Genomic DNA, 21818 nt, shown 5'->3' with positions numbered 1-21818 from the left:
CCTTCAAAAAACTCAATCAAATTTGTGAGACATGATTTTCCACTCACAAAGCCATGCTGACTGTCCCTAATCAGTCCTTGCATCTCTAAATGCCTGTAGATCCTGTCTCTCAAAATACCTTCCAACAGTTTACCCACCACAGATGTGAGGCTCTCTGGCCTGTCGTTCCCAGGCTTTTCGCTGCAGCCCTTTTTAAACAAAGGCACAACATTTGCCACCCTCCAATCTTCGGGCGCCTCACCTGTGACTATCGATGATTCAAATATCTCTGTTAGGGGACCCGCAATTTCCTCCCTAGCCTCCCACAATGTCCTGGGATACACTTCATCAGGTCCCGGGGATTTATCTACATTGATGCGCTTTAAGACTCCCAGCACCTCCTTCTCTGTTATATGTGCACGCCTCAGGACATCACTATTTATTTCCCCAAGTACCCTAACATCCATGCCTTTCTCAATGGTAAATACTAATGAGAAATATTCATTTAGGATCTCACCCGTCTCTTGTGGATCCGCGCACAGATGACCTTATTGATCCTTAAAAGGCCCTACTCTCTCCCTTGTTACTCTTTTGTCCTTTATGTATTTGTAGGAGCTCTGAAACCCTTCTGTAAAACACACCTCATTCTTTTAATCCCTGTGATAAGTCACGTCCTTCGGTGAAAGTATTCAATGAGAAGCAGCTGCTATCACCATGCCTTTAAATAAAGAATGAAGAAAGTCTTTACAAACAGGTACTTTTTTTTATAGGACACTCCAAAGAGGATATGCAGCCTGACGCATTAGCCCCCCCCCCCCCCCCCCATCCCCCAGTTTAGTTACTAACGAGGGCACTGTTAAGACCCAGGCCAGAAACTCCTAGGTGTTTTATGAAGTTAGCCTCGACCCTAAGTTTTATATTTAATTTTGGCAAGAGGGTGACCACTCCAGGTATGATTCAAGTGACCCACTGGGAAGTTTTTATCAAACAAAGTTTATTTAAGAACACAGTTAAAATGTAACAAAAAAAATTAGCATAACTTTTAACAATTACAAAATTTAAACGTGCCATAGTATAATTCTTAACAGCTAGCTATCTCTGTTGTTCCAAGTCAAACGCCATCCCACAGACATACACCCATCTTCAGACCTAGCACGAAAAGCAAGTATGCTCAGCTGATGCTGGATTTGCAGCGTTTTCACAGCGGCCGTGAATTGGTCCTTTGGATGTTCGACCATTTCTCTGAGGATCCCCAGTCTTGTAACTTCTGGAGAGAGAGAGGGACAGAAAGATACTGCTTTCTTCCACCAGTTCCTGGCAGCCACAACTGAAATGAAACTAAAAACTTGGAATGCTCTGTTTAAAAACAAGAAATAGCTGTCTTCTGGCATATCACCTGACCTGTCAATCATCCTCAATCAAGCTCCACCCAGCAATCCCAAAGGATCAGTTAGTTCAGATTAAAATCAGCATGATGTCCGTTCTATTGCTTCAGTAACAATTAGAGGACACATGGTGTTTACAAAATCCTGCAGAGAAACATGATTAAGATACATTCCTTAAAGGCACAGTACCATCACAGCACCCAGGAGAGCAAGAGAGATAAACTGTCTGCTCTTGATCAGTGGCTTGGATCCAGGGATATCGGCAGTGATATCTACTGTTGCTGCCCCCTTCCAGTGCTGCTGCTAACATTCCTGAAACCTGAGGAGAAATACAGCTTCCAGAACACTCTGCTTACCGGTTCTGAGAATTGGCGGCATTTTAAATGCCTCTGATTTCTTAGCTAATGCCAAGAAACAGACAAATTAAGTTTGTGCCAAATTACACGAGCCTTACCGCTGCCGTGCCGTGAAGGTGGAGATCTTGGTTTTGCCTGCAAACCCTTATAGTTTAAACTGGGAGTACAGTAAAGGTGAGGGTTTGAAGCTACCACCAACACTCTGATATTGAGAATTGTAGCTTTAGTTAAGTGCTAATGTTCTATGAAAGTTTATCCGTGACTTAAAATTTCCAAGTTCAAGAAGCTCAGTAAAAGTTTGTGATTTGTTTGAAACCCTCTTGCGTTGGAAGCTACAGAGCCCAGATTAATATATTTTATCACTTGATTTTGCTTTGTGCTATTCTGCTCCTGAAGATGGCCTTGAAAAAGGTGGGGTCTCGCCAGCCTTCACGGGTGGTCTCCTCAGGTGACAGATTGGAAATCTGGTTGACGCCAGGAGTGTGGCCTAAATTAGGGGCTTAATGAGTTACTTGCCACACTCGAGAGGGTAACAGTAAACAGGACCCATTTGCCTTCTCTTCCAGAATCGCAGGGAGCATGTTGCTTGGAGACCAGGAATTATGGTTTCGCCCACTTCCTCAGCCAAATGGTGGCACAGTGGTTAGCATGCTGCCTCACACCACCAGGAACCCAGGTTCAATTCCGCCCTTGGGTGTCTATGTGGAGTTGGCATGTTCTCCCCGTGTCTGCGTGGATTTCCCCTGGGTGCTCCGGTTTCCTCCCACAGTCCAACGATGTGTGGGTTAGGTTGATTGGCCAGGCTGAATTGCCACTTAGTGTCAGGGGGATCAGTGGGGTAAATAAGTGGGGTTACGGGGATAGGGCCTTGGAGGGATTGTTGTCGGTGCAGGCTCGATGGGCTGAATGGCCTCCTTCTGCACTGTTGGGATTCTATGAAACAAAAATTTAATTCAAGGTCCCACTAATTCGCTGAAGGAGATTCTGATAGATTTTGAACTCTGGGGGTGCTCACTACAATTTGCAAATTAACCTCAAATTCAGACTTGTCCCTTACATTAGCTCAGTAACAATTTTAATTGCTAAATGGTTTTGTTTAGCATTTGTCCTTGGGCAAGCATTGGCTGAAAGATTATTGTGACAGTTAATAAGCAGGAACTGTTAATGATGGTCTGTTTTAACCACAGTTAAAGACTACTGACATTTTCTAAGACTGATGCTAACGCTCACTTTTCTTTACAGCGTAGCACTTGCAATATATTACCACATCAGAAACAGGTACGTTGGAATTCTAATGTCATTCATTTGCACTGTTACTGACCTTTTCTTAACTGATCAAAACCCATTGTAACCATCAAGGATTTGCTTTCTCTAGAGATTCGGATGGACGGATGTTGTTAGATATATTTGATGAGAAGCTCCACCCCTTGTCAGTAAGTATCTTATGGTCTGTTTGTTGTTGTGTTACCTAAGAACAAATTTGGGGACCTAAGATGAAAGGTCATACCCACAACTCCCCAAGTTAGTGAGGAACTGATGGAAGGATATCAAAGGAGCTGAATAAATTGACACGTCTCCTGCTTTTGTTCATTACCAAACTAGGAAGATATTTCTCTGCTGTGTCAGTCCCTTCGCCATCTCTTAATGCCAAACGCTTGATGCGACCATACTTCAGGAATACCGTGCCCAACCTGCACACTCCCAGATAGTGCGACTGGGCTATTGTATAGGGATGTGAAAAGTAGCATGCATCAACTCACTTAGTATACCAATCCTGGATGGATTGGAACTCATTCATTATATGTGCAATACATGAATCCTGCTACATTGTAGAGTGGCACGGTGGCACAGTGGTTAGCACTGCTGCCTAACAGTGCCAGGGACCAGGGTTCAATCCCGGCCTTGGGTGACTGTGTGGAGTTCTTTCCATGTCTGCCTGGGTTTGCTCCGGTTTCCTCCCACAGTCCAAAGATGCACGGGCTAGGTGGATTGGCCATGCTAAATTGACCCTTAGTGCCAGTGGGATTAGCAGGGTAAATATATGGGGTTACGGGATAGGGCCTGGGTGGGATTGTTGTTGCTGCAGGCTCGATGGGCCGAAGGGCCACCTTCTGCACTGTTGGGATTCTATGCCATCAACAAATTATTTAAATGAAAATCGGAGCTATCCAATGCCTCAGTTGGTAAGAATCTTGCTAACAGGAAAGCCCTATTTGTTTTACTGTTACATTAGGGGTTGCATTGCTCCCCTTAATAACCCTGAGTGAATAAATGGTTGTCCAGAATTTCATTGTGAGAGTGTTTTCCAGTGGATGTTGGGCGTGGGCAACATTGGGCATTTCCTACGATGCCACCCACTCCACTCCAATATTGGAATAGTGTGTTGACATTTTCCATCCAGTTTTTACCCAAACAAAGTTAGAGGCCTCCCAGTGGGGGCCATAATTCATCATGAATGAGCAGTATTAGAAGTGGAAATTATTCGGGTAGGAAGTGAACCTGTTGGGGATCATTGCATCTCTTTAGAACATATTTGCATTGTATAAGTCACCACAAAATACAATATAGTGCCTATATGATTAAAATTCACCTGGAAATACAACTTGTGTTAATGTAAAAAGTCTTTTTGTTTTACAAAGAAAACAGAAATGCCAGCAGATTATGATCGGCACGATCCAGAACAGAAACAGATTTACCGCTTTGTCCGAACGTTATTCAGTGCAGCCCAGCTCACTGCAGAATGTGCTATCGTCACATTGGTAAGTACGTACTGAACTGCTATTCAGTCTCCGAAATTAGTTTCTGATTTAGTCTTGCTGTTGACTATTTACTGAAATACATTGTAACCCAGTCTGCCGTGACATTTCCTGTCTGTCTCCCATTGCTTGTTTGCTGTTTTACCTGCCAATCTTTGATCCTCATCAACCTGGACCTGATCCCATTCACCTCACCGAAATTAGCTTCCCTCCAGTTGAGTATTTACTCATTTGTATTTCCTTTGTCTTTTTAACACTGAACCTAATCGTATTATGCTCATTCTTTCCCAAATGCTGTGCTGCTGGAAAATCTGACCCACTTCATTTACCTGAGCTAGATCAAGCACTGTTTCTTCCTCACTGGGCTGCAAATACGCTGACCAAAAAAAGTTCTCTTGAATTCTTCAGGATTTCCTCCAACTCTTTACCCTGTTGTTGGCCCACTCTGTGTTCAGATAATTGAAGTCACCATTATCCTAACTCTAAATGTTGTGCCTTCCTGAAATTTTCCTGAAAATCTGCTGTTCTATCTTCTTTCTCGTAGTTGGCGGCCTATGGTAAGGACCCACACTCTAATAGGTCCTCTATTGTTCCTTAATTCTAACCAAAAGATTCTGTCTTTTAAACCTGAAGTACATCATCTCTTTTTTGATTTGATTTATTATTGTCACATGTATTGATGTACAGTGAAAAGTATTGTTTCTTGTGGCTATGCAGACAAAGCATACCATTCATAGAGAAGGAAGTGAGAGAGTGCAGAATGTAGCGTTACAGTCATAGCTAGGGTGTAGAGAAAGATCAACTTGATATAAGGTAGGTCCATTCAAAAGTCTGACAGCAGCAGGGAAGAAGCTGTTCTTGAGTCGGTAGGTACATGACTTCAGATTTTTCTATCTTTTTGCTAATGGAAGAAGGTGGAAGAGGGTATGTCTGGGGTGTGTGGGTTCCTTGATTATGCTGACTGCTTTTCCAAGGCAACGGGAAGTGTGGAAGGAGTCAATGGGTGGGAGGCTGGTTTGTGTGATGGGCTGGGCTTCATTCACAACCCTTTGTAGTTTCTTGCGGCTTTGATTAGAAGACGCTGGAATACACTGCCTGAAAGATGCAGAATCTTTTCCGCACCCACTGTAAAGCTTTCACATCCTCTCTAAAATGAATTAGACACAATACTCCAGTTGAGGCTGAACTAATGGCTTTTGAAAGTGAATTGGATAAGCAGGTGAAGGGACAAATGTGTGCAGGGCTTACAGAGGATTGGATCAAGCTGAATTGTTCTTGTGGAGAGCTGTCACAGACTTGATGGGTTGAATGCCCCCCTCCTGTGTTGTAGTTACTATATGATTGTATAGCTTAGTATAAATCCTGCCTAGAGCATTAATAAAACTCCCCACCAGGATGTTGGATCCAGCCCCATTGAGGTACAACATCTTGTTCAGGTCTGTGCTGTTCGAGAACTGGTTTCCTTGCCCCGGGACGTGGAACTGGGAATCATTCAGAGGCTTCTAGCTTTTGAGTTCCTGCTCTTTAATTTGTTCCCTAGCTCTTGAAACGCTGTTGGTTGGACCTTGCCCCTTTTCCTACCTACATCACTGGGTATGAACCAATATGAACCATGACTGCTGGCTGTTCCTGCTCCCCATGAGAAATGTTCTGCACTGGATCAGTGATGTCCTTTACCCTGGCAACACATCAAGCAAAACATGTTGGTAGTTGTAGAAATGCCTGTCAGTCCTGCTTACTATTAAATTCCTTATGACAACTACACTTCCATGTTTTTTTGTGTCTCCCTATGCAGCTTGATATGGATACACTCCAGACTGCACTCACTCTCTTGTCTCTTGAGTAGAAATTTTTCCTCTCCTCTCTCTCAAATGAGAGACAGTAAGAAATCGCACAACACCAGGTTAGAGTCCAATGTAGGACTTTAGCCTGGTGTTGTGAGACTCCTTACTGTGCCCACCCCAGTCCAACACCAGCATCTCCAAATCATGGCTTAAATGAGAGACCCTTATGTTGAAACTGTGCCCAGTCGTTCTAGATTCCTCCATGTAATATCGTCACCCTGCAGATATTCAACACTGAAAACTAGTTTGAGAATGCCACACTACCAGAAAGATCCCACACAGCCTGCCTCCTCCTACCTTTCCAAATGGCCATCCACTTATCCTCCTGAACACTCCGTAGTTGCCAAGTCATCACCTCCTGGATCATGCGCTGCAGGAAATTCTAAGCCTTTGGTTTGCAGACAGTGACTCCAGCTGCTCCTCAAACTCAGAAACCCTGAGCTCGGGTTTCGGCAACTGGAGGCTCTTGGTGTCCATGTGGTTATCCAGGACATATAAAATGTCCTGTGGTTCTCACCTAGTACAGGAACACCTAGTACAGGGAACCTCGTTCTCACCTAGTACAGGGGCGGCACAGTAGTTAGCACTACTGCCTTACAGCACCAGGGATCCGGGTTCGATTCCTGGCTCAGGTCACTGTCTGTATGGCATTTGCACATACTCCCCGTGTCTGTATGGGTTTCCTCCGGGTGCTCCGGTTTCCTACCACAGTCCAAAGGTGTGCAGGTTAGGTGGATTGGCCATGCTAAATTGTCCTTAGTGCCAGGGGAACTAGCTAGGGTAAATGCATAGGGTTATGGGGATAGGGCCTGGGTGGGATTGTGGTTGGTGCAGACTCGATGGGCCGAATGGTCTCCTCCTGCACTGTAGGATTCTGTGATTCTACAGGAATTGCAGGGAACAGGTCTCCGCTCTCCCATCATTTTGCTTAAACATCCATGTGTATGTTTTATATTTTTACATACATTTATATATCATAAAAGTATATTTAGTATTCCCGTATTCCTATTTATTTTTAATCTACCTCAGATATTTCCGTAACGCAATTCCATTCCTTTTCATGTTGCGGCTTTCTACTTAATTTTTGTTTGGTCCTCTGAGATTTAATTAATTATTCTGATTACTCACATGTTTACTTGGACTGTTTATTTTGACAATTTGCTGTTGGTCCTTGGTTTAAACATTTAGCGCATCCTTCCTCCCTCTGCTCCAAACTTTCGCTCTCATCAAATGCACCCTATTTCTTAAACAAGTCTGTTTAGCAGATTCCAATCCCGCTCCCCCCCTGACCTCTGCTGGAGGCCCTTTTGAAGAGACAGACTGTTCAAAATCTTCATCCCTCAGAATTGGGCCAAAATTTTAATGTTCCAAATATCCAACTTTTGATTAGATTCGATTTGTTATTGTCACATATATTGGGATACAGTGAAAAGTATTGTTTCTTGCACGCTGTACAAACAAAACATGCCGTTCATATCGTACATAGGGGGGAAGGAAAGGAGAGGGTGCAGAATGTAGTGTTACAGTCATAGCTCGGGTGTAGAGAAAGATCAACTTGATATCAGGTAGGTCCATTCAAAAGTCTGACGGCAGCAGGGAAGAAGCTGTTCTTGAGTCGGTTGGTACGTGACCTCAGACTTCAGTATCTTTTTCCCGACGGAAGAAGGTGGAAGAGAGAATGTCCGGGGTGCGTGGGGTCCTCAACTGTTTGGAGCAGATATTTTCTGTGTCTGTAAAACATAGGCACACACCTCACATAACTCTGTTGTATACCGTCCAGAAAACAATGAAAGAGCTTTATAAACTGCATTCAGTGACTTTGAGGGATATTTTTCCACCAGGCAGCCAGTTCTGTTTTTAGAACAGGTTGCCTGACATTGAGATGAATTGAGAGTTATGTCTTTTTAACACAGAGTTACTGACTAAGCTGGAGGTACTATCTGGGGAGTGTGACAGATGTCACTGGGTAAAGGAATGCAGGAGCTGACGAATAAAAGATGGAAAAGGGCTGGCATGTCTATGGGCAGTGAGTTAACTCTGCCGCCCACCAAATTGTGCTTGACTAGTTATCTCAGAAAAATGCCTCCTTTCAATGCTGTTATAGTCGAACCAGTCAAGTATATACAGCCGAAACATCGTTTTCTTTATTTTGTTACTCCAGCTTTATCTCTCCCATTTTTCTGGCCTGGTTGTACAGAACTTTGAGGATAAGGCAAAAATCTTAATCAGCTATTCAGGCCTCTCCTCCCCTCATTTGATTATGCAAAGAACAAAGAAAAGTACAGCACAGGAACAGGTCCTTCGGCCCTCCAAGCCTGTGCTGATCATGATGCCTTAACTAAGCTTAAAAACAACCTTCTGCCCTTACTCGGTCCGTATCCCTCTATTCCCTCCCTATTCATGTACCCATCCAGATGCCTCTTAAATGTTGCTAATGTGCCTGCTTCCACCACCTCCTCTGCCAGCGCGTTCCAGGCACTCACCACTGTCTGTGTGAAAAACTCCCCCCACCCCCCGCACATCTCCCTTAAACTTACCCCCCTCACCTTGAACCTGAGCCCCTTTGTAATTGACACTGCCACACTTGGAAAAAGCCTCTGACTATCCACCCTGTCTATGCCTCTCATAAGTTTGTAGACCTCTATCAGGTCTCCCTTCAGCCTCCTCCTTTCCAGTGCAAAGATTTAAAAACTTGTTAAAAACAAAGGATATTTCATAGATACCCTACAGTGCAGAAAGAGGCCATTTGGCCCATCGAGTCTGCACCGACCACAATCCCACCCTACCCCCATATCCCTACATATTTACCCACTAATCCCTCTAACCTACGCATCTCAGGGCACTAAGGGGCAATTTTAGCATGGCCAATCAACCTAACCCGCACATCTTTGGACTGTGGTAGGAAACCGGAGCACCTGGAGGAAACCCACGCAGACACGAGGAGAATGTGCAAACTCCACACAGACAGTGACCCAAGCCGGGAATCGAACCCAGGTCCCTGGAGCTGTGAAGCAGCAGTGCTAACCACTGTGCTACTGTGCCGCCCTATGATTCTATGATTTCTATTGCTGTCCATCTAGCCAGTTTCAATGCTGAGGAAATTTTACTGTCTTCTCTGTGTCAGGGGTTTTTACTGTCTGCCCTAGTGTCAGGGGGATTAGCAGGGTAAATATGTGGGATTACGGGGACAGGGCCTGGGTGGGATTGTGGTCCGTGCAGACTCGATGGGCCTTCTGCACTGTGGGCATTCTATGATTCTCGTACAACTCTGTCAAACATTTCATTGTGCACTTTTGCCAACCCATCCATTTGGTTGATGCAATGACCCCCCGCAACCCCCCCCCCCCCCCCCCCCACCCACCAAACATGTCATGAAACATGTTGACCCAGAATTTGCAATTTTTGAAAAGAATGGTGGGGCTTTTCTCTGCTCAACCTTATTAGAGAGTTAGGTTAGGCGGCAAATTCCTTTGCCTGCACTGGCATAGTTAGTTGGAGACGGTGGCGGATAGGTTGAGTTTTGAAGCCTCCAAAGATCCTTCCAGAAATGGGGGTTGACTGAAACGCCGAGTTTGAAAGATGAACCACCGGTGTGGCTGGTCACCATTTTGAAATGTGAAAGATATATACAACTCCAGTAATTTATATTAAATCTACTGAGTGAATCAATTCTACAAAGGTATCTTTTAACTACAATCAAGGTGTTTCAAATTTGTTTTCCTTGGAATCCAGCACAAAGTTCATTCTGATTCACTTTGACCAGTGCCGGGTTCATGTTTTCCAGACGCCTTTTGGTCAAAGGCGTCTTCTTCAGGGCGGATTCCTCCGCCTTCATTCTCGCACCAGTTTGTCATTAACATTGAATTCCTTCGGTGCAGCACAGTAATTTGACAGTTTAGCAAATGTTACAAACTTCAGCTTGGAAACAGCTTCATACTTCATTTGTTTTGTTGGCGGACTCATTTCACCACGTGCGTGTGGCCTGCTCATTGTGGCCGTGTCTCAAATGCCAACATGACCTGTTTACACTGTGGTGGACCTCAGTTGTGCCTTTGTCCTATATGGACCACCGTTGTGTGTGTTTGTCATACCTGGACACATCCCCTTCCGGTTTGGTTCCTCCCCTCAGCACCTAGTATAAAGGTGGCTGTCTCCTCCCCCTTGTTCAGTCCAGGTCGGTTAATTGTTGGGATCTGCTCCTGATTCTGTTGTGAATAAAAGCCTACACTTATATTGGCATATCGGTCGTCTTTCGCCTTATTGATAGTGCATCATACACCTGCTTGGTCCTTTGTGCCCAGTTAGATTGAGGTCTGCTACTGATGCAATGTAGCATGTTATGGCTGAAGAGTGGTGTGGGGGGGTTACATATACACTGAGCACGTGTAAAAGCATTATATTTGGGGCTAGCCTTGTACGCTGGGATGATTTGTACGCCATGATCTGTGGTAAACACGGGAATCAGGATGTTGCTGTCTGATTTGCCCTGCTCCTCCAGAAGCTTTGCTCGAACAGTATCTCACTGAGGCACTCAACATTTAATCATATGAAGAGCATGACGTCTGAGTACCTATTCACTGGACACCCACTAAATAGGGCAGAGAAAGTTCCATTCACGTGTATGTGAATTTTTAATAAGATGAAGAGTTAATTACCAACCAAACTTCTCTCTTTCACAGTTTGTTTGTGGGCTCTCATTCCTCCAGATTATTTTTGGAAACTTTAAATTAAAATGAGTAAATTTTATGTATACATTTTCTTTTTCATTTAGGCCTTCTGATCCCATCTTCCTTTCTCTTTTATTTTGCTTTTGGTATATGATTTTACGTGGAATGAAATATTCCAATTTACACTTCCTGGTTTAGACTCCGCCTCAATAAACACTCTTCAATTTGATTGGCTTGAGGGCGGCACAGTGGTTAGCACTGCTGCCTCGCAGCGGTCACTGTCACTGGGTCACTGTGCGGAGTCTGCACATTTTCCCTGTGTCTGCGTGGGTTTCCTCCGGGTGCTCCGGTTTCCTCCCACAGTCTGAAAAATGTGCTGGTTAGGTGCAATGGCCATGCTAAATTCTCCCTCAGTGTATCCGAACAGGCGCCGGAGTGTGGCGACTAGGGGATTTTCACAGTATATTCATTGCAGTGTTAATGTAAGCCTACTTGTGACACTAATAAATAAACTTTACTTTTACTTTAATAAATAAACTTTAAACACAGTTGTTCCTTGTTCCCTGCAGAGGGTGCCACGTTGCGCGCTCTGCAGCTTGTGAGTATGGACACAAATTCTTCATCTCTTTATTTTCAGTATTTTAGTTTCACTATCTTTTAAGGGCCTAAACTTACAGTTGTGTTTTTTTTAAAACAGCGCTAGAATATTTAAATTAGATCATTTTGTTTCTGTTTTTTTTTGTTTGCCATAATGTTTCCTTGAGAAAGATGAGGTAAGCTCTTATTACTCTCTGCCCCCACCCGCCCCCACCGCCAACCGAAACAATGGCCTGGATCTTCCCAGCAGCAACGATGATGGTCAGTCAGATTGTGGCTGCGCTTGAGAATTCCCTGGACGCACTGCTGCCGCGTATTTCTTCTGGGATCTTCCAATCCCAGCTGTCACAGAAACATAACACGCTGTTTTCCTCGTGGAAGTCCCATCAGAGCGGAACAGAGTCGGGGCACGTTAGGACACGCCGCCTCTTTATGGCACTAATTGCTGTATGCTGAATTTAAGGTCCAGTTTGAAAGTTAGTGAGGTGGGTGGGTGAGGTGATGGGTAAATGGGCGGGTGGGTGAGGTGATGGGTAAATGGGCGGGTGGGTGAGGTGATGGGTAAATGGGCGGGTGGGTGAGGTGATGGGTAAATGGGCGGGTGGGTGAGGTGATGGGTAAATGGACGGGTGGGTGAGGTGATGGGTAAATGGACGGGTGGGTGAGGTGATGGGTAAATGGGTGGGTGGATGAGGTGATGGGTAAATGGGCGGGTGGATGAGGGGTGATGGGTAAATGGGCGGGTGGATGAGGGGTGATGGGTAAATGGGCGGGTGGGTGAGGTGATGGGTAAATGGGCGGGTGGGTGAGGGGTGATGGGTAAATGGGCGGGTGGGTGAGGGGTGATGGGTAAATGGGCGGGTGGGTGAGGGGTGATGGGTAAATGGGCGGGTGGGTGAGGGGTGATGGGTAAATGGGCGGGTGGGTGAGGGGTGATGGGTAAATGGGCGCATGGGTGAGGTGATGGGTAAATGGGTGGGTGGGTGAGGGGCGATGGGTAAATGGGCGGGTGGGTGAGGTGGGCCAGTGCACGGGATGGGCACAGTGGCAAATTGATGAGATGGCAGGTGGACGCAGCAGTAGCCAGGTTGTGTCAGGCGAGTGGTTGAGGGAAGTCAGGTGGTTCGGGGGAGTTTGTCAGGTTTGATTTGGTTGGGTTGGCGGAGGTAGTCAAATGAACGGGGGGGGGAGGGGGGGGGGGCGGGTGCGGGGGTAGTCGGGTCAGATTGGGGAACTCGTCGGGGTCGGGATAGAAGTCGGTTGGGAGGATGATATGGGGACACTGGGGCCTCAGCTGTGTCGTTATCCAGGAGTTGGACTGGGTTTTAATCTGTCTTAACATTTCATAGGTCACTACCCAGGTCAGTACCCTAGGACGGTCCAATGTTTCCAACTTCAATTCAGAGTCAGAGACTTTCACACAGGGTCCCGGGGAGCAGGGAAATTGCCAATCAGAAGCTGAAACGTCCGATGCAATTCCCACATCAGGCCTACCCATCGAGCCTTTCAAAAGATCCTGGTGATCATCTTCAATTGTGTGTCTCATTCTGACAATCTGGAGACCGGAAGATTTGGCTCAACATTTGGCAAATTAATCTTTATGTTGAAGCAGAATTTGGAAAGCAATTAATCCATTTTCACCGTAAGATTGTGTTTTCTGAATGGTTAGCAGTGTTACCACAGGTTCACTCACCTTGCCCTTCCTCCTCTGGCTTGGCTTGGAATCAAGATCCCTGTTGTATTTATCACTGTGCTTGTCCCGAGTTTTGTAAAATGGGGCCAGACTGTGGGCAAGTGGGGCAGGCAGGAATAGCGTGCTGAAGTTTGTGCGATTGCCCAAGATTCTTTGGGACTTTCTCCATTTTTATAAAATATATATTCCCTCTTGTGTTTGGATTGCTGTCACATACATTAGAAATGCAATGTTCGTGACAACACAGCTAGCATGCAAAATGAAATCATAAGTTCATAAGATATAGGAGCAGAATTAGGCCATTCAGCCTATCGAATCCGCTCTGCCATTCGATCATGGCCTATATGTTCCTCATCCCCATTTTCCTGCCTTCTCCCCAAAGCCCTTCAACCCATTAAAAATCTGCCTAACTCCTCCTTAAGGCACAATAAAAAGTCTCACAACTACAGGTTAAAGTGCAACAGGTTTATTTGGTAGCACAAGCTTTTGGACCGCTGCCCCTTCATCAGGTGAGTGAAGAGTTGGGTTCACAAACAGGGCATAAATAGACACAAACTCAATTTGAGGCTGTCTTCGTGTGCATCCTCCTTAACGCGTTACAGCCTCCTCTAAGCTTACAGCTTGAAAAGTAGTGAAATTATCGTGTTGGTCAGCATCTGCCTGGAAGCCAAGACCCAGGACCTAGATACTGGGCTGGGTTTTACATTCCCCCACTAGCGGGTTTGCAGGCAACGGTGGGGGGGGCGGGGAGCTTCATAATATATCTGTCTTCATTTTACAGGTGGAGGCATTGGGCATCTCATCTGCCCTTGCACCAATTAAGTCGTTTAAGTAGTCAATTAATCACTTAAATGCCCACAGCCCAGCCCTGCCACTATTTTGCCTACGACCATACTAGTCCGAAAAAGTGCCCTGCCACTATTTGAAGGAGTTGCTGGAAGATGGAGGGACTGAGGTTAAGGGAGGGAATTCCAGGGCTTTAGGGCGTAGACAGCTGAAGGCACAGACATTGGGTGATGGAAATCAGGATGCAGATGTCAGAGTTGAAAAAGAATGCAGAGATTGCTGAGTTTGTAGGTTACAGCGATTGAGATTACAGCGCTGCACTGACAGAGTGCTGCATTGTTGGATGTGCTGTATTTAGTTAAGTGTTTAACGACGATGTTATCTACCTAACTCAATTCTGTGGTATTATCTGAAGAGTACCAATGAGATCTCCCAGTGTTCGAACCAACTCCTTCAATCCGCACCACACAGAAGCACACCAGTTGTTTGTCTGTTTGCTGTTTGTGGGACCTTCCTGTGTGCATCTTGGCTGCCTAATTTTCTCACATAACCATAACTGGACTTCCAAAAGTAAGACACTAATTCATTGATTGCAAAATGCTTTGGAATACCCAGAACATGTGATTAAAAGTGCCAATTAAAATGCATTGCTTCCTTTTTTTTTTCTGTCCTGTTATAGCAGCTAAATAGTACAGTGGGTGCACTGGGCTGAGGGAAGCCCAGGTAACTCCTGCGATTCCAGTGTGCTTTCCCTGGCGTACGTCCCGCGTTTCAGCACTCACCCTGCAAGCAGTCACTGATTGAGAAAACATGACAGCTTGCTGTTGTAATTCAGTCTTTACAGGACTCTGTGGAATAAAATGAATGCTTGTAAGACAAATTGCTTACTATTTTTTATTAAGTACCTGGGACTCAACTAAAGGGGAAGTATTTACCATTCCTAATGGTGAGTAAATTCGATTATGGCAGCTCTACACATGCTCTCTCCATTCATTATTTTTTACTGCTTTTGTACAACATAGTTAAGTGGTCTTTTAGCCAGTGCCCAGAAAGGTTGCAGAATGTCTGTCTCTAATTTCAAGATCCAGTCTAATTGCTCATAACTTCCATTTGCATCCTCCAGGGAGGAACGGATCTGTGGATTAGGATCACTGATCTTGTTTTGTCTCTGTTCACTTTGAATTTTTAATATTTTATTCATGGAGCCGTTGACCTTTCTTTAACTAAGCCTGTGGTGGGGATGTTTCAACAATCAAATATGTGCGACAGGTTAGTATGTAAACAGAAAGGAGGTATCAAGGTCAAGGGTGGGTACCGGTAGACAGGAAGGTGGGTTGAAGTGTGTCTACTTCAATGCAAGGAGCATCCGGAACAAGGTGGATGAACTTGGGGCGTGGATTGCTACTTGGGACTACGATGTTGTGGCCATTACGGAGACGTGGGTAGAACAAGGACAGGAATGGTTGTTGGACGTTCCGGGGTATAGATGTTTCAGTAAGTGTAGGGAAGCTGGTAAAAGAGGTGGAGGAGTAGCATTGTTAATCAAGGATAGTTTAACGGCTGCGGAAAAGCACTTTGAGGGGGATATGCACACTGAGGTAATATGGGCTGCAGTTAGAAACAGGAAAGGAGCGGTCACGTTGTTAGGAGTTTACTATAGGCCCCCAAATAGTAATAGAGATGTGGAGGAAGAAATTGCTAAGCAGATTATGGATACGTGTGGGGGTCACAGGGTAGTTGTCATGGGGGACTTTAACTTTCCAAATATTGATTGGAACCTTTGTAGGTCGAATAGTTTGGATGGGGCACTTTTTGTGCAGTGTGTGCAGGAGGGTTTCCTGACACAATATGTGGATAGGCCGACAAGGGGTGAGGCCACATTGGATTTGGTACTGGGAAATGAACCGGGCCAAGTGTTAGATTTGGTTGTGGGAGAGCACTTTGGAGATAGTGACCACAATTTGGTGTCTTTTGTTATTGCAATGGAGAGGGATAGGGCCGGACGGCAGGGCAAGGCTTACAATTGGGGGAGAGGTAATTATGATGCGATTAGGCAAGAATTAGGGGGCATAAGATGGGAACAGAAACTGTCAGGGAAAGGCACTGATGAAAAGTGGAACTTTTTCAAGGAACAAATACTGGGTGTCCTTGATAGGTATGTCCCTGTCAGGCAGGGAGGAAATGGCCGAGTGAGGGAACCGTGGTTCACAAAAGAGGTGGAATGTCTTGTGAAAAGGAAGAGGGAAGCTTATGTAGGGATGAGGAAACAAGGTTCAGATGGCTCGATTGAGGGTTACAAGTTAGCAAGGAATGAGCTGAAAAAGGGGCTGAGGAGAGCTAGGAGGGGACATGAGAAGTCCTTGGCGGGTCGGATCAAGGAAAACCCCAAGGCTTTTTACTCTTATGTGAGGAATAAAAGAATGACCAGGGTGAGGTTAGGGCCGGTCAAGGACAGTGGTGGGAACTTGTGTATGGAATCAGTAGAGATAGGCGAGGTGATGAATGAATACTTTTCTTCAGTGTTCACCAAGGAGAGTGGCTATGTTTTTCAGGAAGAGAAGGTGTTACAGGCTAATAGGCTGGAGGAAATAGATGTTCGGAGGGAGGATGTACTGGCAGTTTTGGATAAACTGAAGGTCGATAAGTCCCCTGAGCCTGATGAAATGTATCCTAGGATTCTTTGGGAGGCAAGGGATGAGATTGCAGAGCCTTTGGCTTTGATCTTTGGGTCCTCACTGTCCACGGGGATGGTGCCAGAGGACTGGAGAGTGGCGAATGTTGTTCCTCTGTTAAAGAAAGGGAATAGAAATGACCCTGGTAATTATAGACCGGTTAGTCTGACTTCGGTGGTTGGTAAATTGATGGAACAGGTCCTTAGGGATGGGATTTACGACCATTTAGAAAGATGCGGATTAATCCGGGATAGTCAGCACGGATTTGTGAAGGGCAAATCGTGCCTCACAAATTTGATAGAATTTTTTGAGGAGGTAACTAGGTGTGTTGATGAAGGTAGGGCGGTTGATGTCATATACATGGATTTTAGTAAGGCGTTTGATAAGGTCCCCCATGGTCGGCTTATGCTGAAAGTAAGGAGGTGTGGGATAGAGGGAAAGTTGGCCGATTGGATAGGTAACTGGCTATCTGATCGAAGACAGAGGGTGGTGGTGGATGGAAAATTTTCGGACTGGAGGCAGGTTGCTAGCGGAGTGCCGCAGGGATCGGTGCTTGGTCCTCTGCTCTTTGTGATTTTTATTAATGACTTAGAGGAGGGGGCTGAAGGGTGGATCAGTAAATTTGCTGATGACACCAAGATTGGTGGAGTAGTGGATGAGGTGGAGGGGTGCTGTAGGCTGCAAAGAGACATAGATAGGATGCAAAGCTGGGCTGAAAAATGGCAAATGGAGTTTAACCCTGATAAATGTGAGGTGATTCATTTTGGTAGGACAAATTTAAATGTGGATTACAGGGTCAAAGGTAGGGTTCTGAAGACTGTGGAGGAACAGAGAGATCTTGGGGTCCATATCCACAGATCTCTAAAGGTTGCCACTCAAGTGGATAGAGCTGTGAAGAAGGCATATAGTGTGTTAGCTTTTATTAACAGGGGGTTGGAGTTTAAGAGCCGTGGGGTTATGCTGCAACTGTACAGGACCTTGGTGAGACCACATTTGGAATATTGCGTGCAGTTCTGGTCACCTCACTATAAGAAGGATGTGGAAGCGCTGGAAAGAGTGCAGAGGAGATTTACCAGGATGCTGGTTTGGAGTGTCGGTCTTATGAGGAAAGGTTGAGGGAGCTGGGGCTGTTCTCTCTGGAGCGGAGGAGATTGAGGGGAGACTTAATAGAGGTTTATAAAATGATGAAGGGGATAGATCGAGTGAACGTTCAAAGACTATTTCCTCGGGTGGATGGAGCTATTACAAGGGGGCATAACTATAGGGTTCATGGTGGGAGATACAGGAAGGATATCAGAGGTAGGTTCTTCACGCAGAGAGTGGTTGGGGTGTGGAATGGACTGCCTGCAGTGATAGTGGAGTCAGACACTTTAGGAACATTTAAGCGGTTATTGGATAGGCACATGGAGCACACCAGGATGGTAGGGAGTGGGATAGCTTGATCTTGGTTTCAGATGAAGGTCGGCACAACATCGTGGGCCGAAGGGCCTGTTCTGTGCTGTACTGTTCTATGTTCTATGTTCTATAGCAGTGGGAGACCAACATTGGACATGATTCGGTTTCCTGAGGTCGGTTAGAATCATCGAATAGAATCATCAAATCCCTACAGTGCAGAAGGAGGTCATTTGGCCCATTGACAATAATCCCACCCAGGCCCTATCCCTGTAACCCCAGATATTTACCCTGCTAATCTTGCTGACACCAAGTGGCAATTTAGCATGGCCAATCCACCTAACATGCACATCTTTGGACTGAGAGGGGAAACTGGAGCACCCGGAGGAAACCCCCACAGACACTGGGAGAACATGCAAACTCCACATAGTCACCCGAGACTGGAATTGACCCCAGGTCCCTGGCACTACGAGGCAGCAGTGCTAACCACTGTGCCACCGTGCCACCCATTACTGCCTCCCTTTTGCTCTGTGGCTAGATGGAGGCCATACTGAGCATAGAGCATTAAATTCATGAACATTGGCTACACACGAAATGCGATTGCCAATTAGTTACAGGTACCATTTAATTTACTTGGGGAATGACCGATATTTTAGGAAGCTGCAGCAATGGTTTAAATGGTACCATTAACTGCCATAACCAGGGTGTGTGCAGCAGTTAAACTCTCAGACAGTATACTACATCTTCAACAATGCAGCAGTCTCTCATTATTGGACTGAAGTCCCACGTTAAGCCACTGAACCCAAGGGTTTTTTTTATAGTCCTAATTCCACAGAATTGCTTCTCTTGTGCAGTAAACTTTTAATTATCCTTGTTCCAATGCCAGTTCATCACATGGCCAATGCTACATGCATTTTAAAAAATTTGTTCATGGGACATGAGCCTCGCTGGCCCAGCATTTATTGCCCATCCCGACTTGCCCTGGAACTGAGTGGCCTGCTCGGCCATTTTGGACGGCATTTAAGAGTCAACCACATTTCTGTGGGTCTGGAGTCACATGTAGACCAGACCAGGTAAAGACGGCAGACTTCCTTCCCTAAAGGACATGAGTGAACCAGATTACAACAATCGACAATGGTTTCATGGTCATCAGTAGACTTTGAATTCCAGATCTTTTTGCATTATAATTGTCCTAAATCTTTGTTTCTTATTTTTGGCAACGGTTCTTCATAGTTTCAACATATTTTCGGGTTTATTCTAACAAAGAACTGATCTTCTCAATAGCTGATATAGACTGAACATGCTGTAAAATCTTTCCTGTTGGGGACTGAGGGGTGAACTATTGGGGGCGTTTATAATTATGAAATGGTTTGATGGGTAGATTATAGAGATGATGTTTTCACATCTTATGGACGACCACTTGGAATAATTTAGGTAAATCCTTGAGAGGGAAATGAGTAAAATATGCTGATCGAGTGAGATGAAATAGAGTGGGAGAAGACTCATGTGGAGTATAAATAGCAACATTGATTAGTTGATCCAAATGGCAAATCTTTCTACTGCAGAAGTCATGTAATTATATAATGCTTGATATTACTTATGTCTACTTGGTTAGTGGTTAGCACTGCTGCTTCACAGCTCCAGGGACCTGGGTTCGATTCCCGGCTTGGGTCACTGTCTGTGTGGAGTTTGCACATTCTCCTCGTGTCTGCGTGGGTTTCCTCCGGGTGCTCCAGTTTCCTCCCACAGTCCAAAGATGTGCGGGTCAGGTTGATTGGCCATGCTAAAATTGCTCCTTAGTGTCCTGAGATGCGTAGGTTAGAGGGGTTAGCGGGTAAATATGTAGGGATATGGGGGTAGGGCCTGGGTGGGATTGTGGTCGGTGCAGACTCGATGGGCCCAATGGCCTCTTTCTGCACTGTCGGGTTTCTATGATTCTACTTAGGTTTTGAGGATATTTCACTGAAATTCATAAACTTTATTATCACCACTAACCTTGCTTTTGCAATTTGTGTGGCAGGCAGAGAGGGTTCTTTTTACAGTCATCTCAGCTTATATCTGTTATGTTTATGGTACATAAAGACTTCCTTCAGCACCTTCCAAACCTTTGACCTATGCCAATTAGAACAACAAGGGTAGCAGACGCACTGCAAGATGCCCTCTGAATCTCATACCATTCTGATTTGGAACCATATCGTCGCTGGGTCAACATCTTGGGACTTTCTTCCTAACAGTACTTGGTCTGTACCTAAACCACATGGACTGCAGAGGTGAAAGCAGACCACTGGGAGTGGGCGTCAAACGCTGGCCTTGCCACTGATGTGCATATCCCATGAATGATATCCCAGCAATTCACCAAAGATCCTTGGACAGCACCTTCCAAACCCACAACCACTTCCATCTAGAAGGACAAGGGCAGCAGAAACATGGGAACACCACCACCTGCAAGTTTCCCTCCAGGCCACTCACCATCCTGACTTGGAAATATATCGCCGTTCCTTCACAGTCGCTGGGTCAAAATCCTGGAATTCCCTCCCTAATGGCATTGTGGGTCAACCCACAGCAGGTGGACTGCAGCGATTCAAGAAGGCAGCTCACCACCACCTTCTCAAGGACAACTAGGGATGGGCAATAAATGCTGGCCAGCCAGCGATGCCCAGGTCCCGCGAATGAAGTAAAAAAAATAATTTTAAAAATGGACATAATCTGAAACTCCAGACTAAATACATGACAGGGGAGAGATTTTCTCCTCCCGTTTTCTGCGAGTGGAATCGGCAGCGGGAGCGTAAAATCCCACAGGAGGCTCCAAATGTGATTTACGCTGGCGGGGTTTCCCATTGCGATTGTCCCTGCCCCCGCCAACGATGTAGCGAGAATCCCAATATTCGTAGTTGGGAAGCCCATTTGAATGCAGTAATATATGATTATCAGGCCTCTGCTCCTGATAATTCCCCCCCCCGCCATTAGACAATCCACTCAGACCGGCATGAATCATGATAAGTCTTCCCATGGCGTGCACCTAGTGAGCAGAACCCGCCAGAGGAGTTTGGGTGAGTGTATCGCTCGGCGGGGTCATGCCCGGGTACAATGCAAGAGGGTGCGGGGGTGTCTCTTTATTTTTTGGTATCGGAGCTTGCAGGGCCAGCTCCCCGCCAGCGTGGCGCTGTGGGACCCGCCCCCTTGATTCCGGCTATGAGTTGAATGATAAAAAGAGCCACCGTTGGGGCTGGCGGCTTTAATGCTGTTTTCCCCATCCGCTGTGCCACTCTGTCAAAAAATAGGGAAAATTCTGCCTATAGACTTCAATTATAAAATGATTGATTACAGTGGACGTAATACTGTCTTCATTGGGCATTTAACCTGATTGATCAACTGGGAGCTGCATTGGAATTCTGGATCATATAGTCATTGGGCGTGTGGTGGCACAAAGGTTAGCACTGCTGCCCCACACGCCAGGGACCCGGGTTCGATTCCAGCCTTGGGTTTCTGTCTGTGTGGTTTCCTCCAGGTGCTCCGGTTTCCTCCCACACTCCAAGGATGTGCAGATTTGGTTGATTAAACATGCTAAATTGACCCCTGGTGTCTGGGCGACTAGCAGGGTAAGCATGTGGGGTTATGGGGAATGAACCTGGGTGGAATTGTGGTCGGTGCAGACTCGATGGGCAAAATGGCCTCCTTCTGCACATCGGGA

At 45.7% G+C, this 21818-nt stretch overlaps 1 protein-coding gene across 2 annotated transcripts in view; it reads left to right on the top strand.

Moving 5' to 3' along the window:
- The window catches only part of ccny (cyclin Y), a 216172-nt gene that overhangs the window by 178118 nt on the left and 16236 nt on the right, over positions 1-21818 (top strand). For both annotated transcript variants that reach the window (XM_078233075.1, XM_078233085.1), the window contains exons 5-7: positions 2963-2998; positions 3096-3153; positions 4360-4479. In XM_078233075.1, coding sequence (XP_078089201.1) covers positions 2963-2998; positions 3096-3153; positions 4360-4479 — 214 coding nt within the window. The remainder of the gene's footprint in view (positions 1-2962; positions 2999-3095; positions 3154-4359; positions 4480-21818) is intronic.

This window comes from Mustelus asterias, chromosome 2, assembly GCF_964213995.1.
Source record: "Mustelus asterias chromosome 2, sMusAst1.hap1.1, whole genome shotgun sequence".
Classification (NCBI taxonomy): domain Eukaryota; kingdom Metazoa; phylum Chordata; class Chondrichthyes; order Carcharhiniformes; family Triakidae; genus Mustelus; species Mustelus asterias.
The sequence above is the reverse complement of the archived record's forward strand: the minus strand, read 5'-3'. Positions and strand labels throughout refer to the sequence as shown.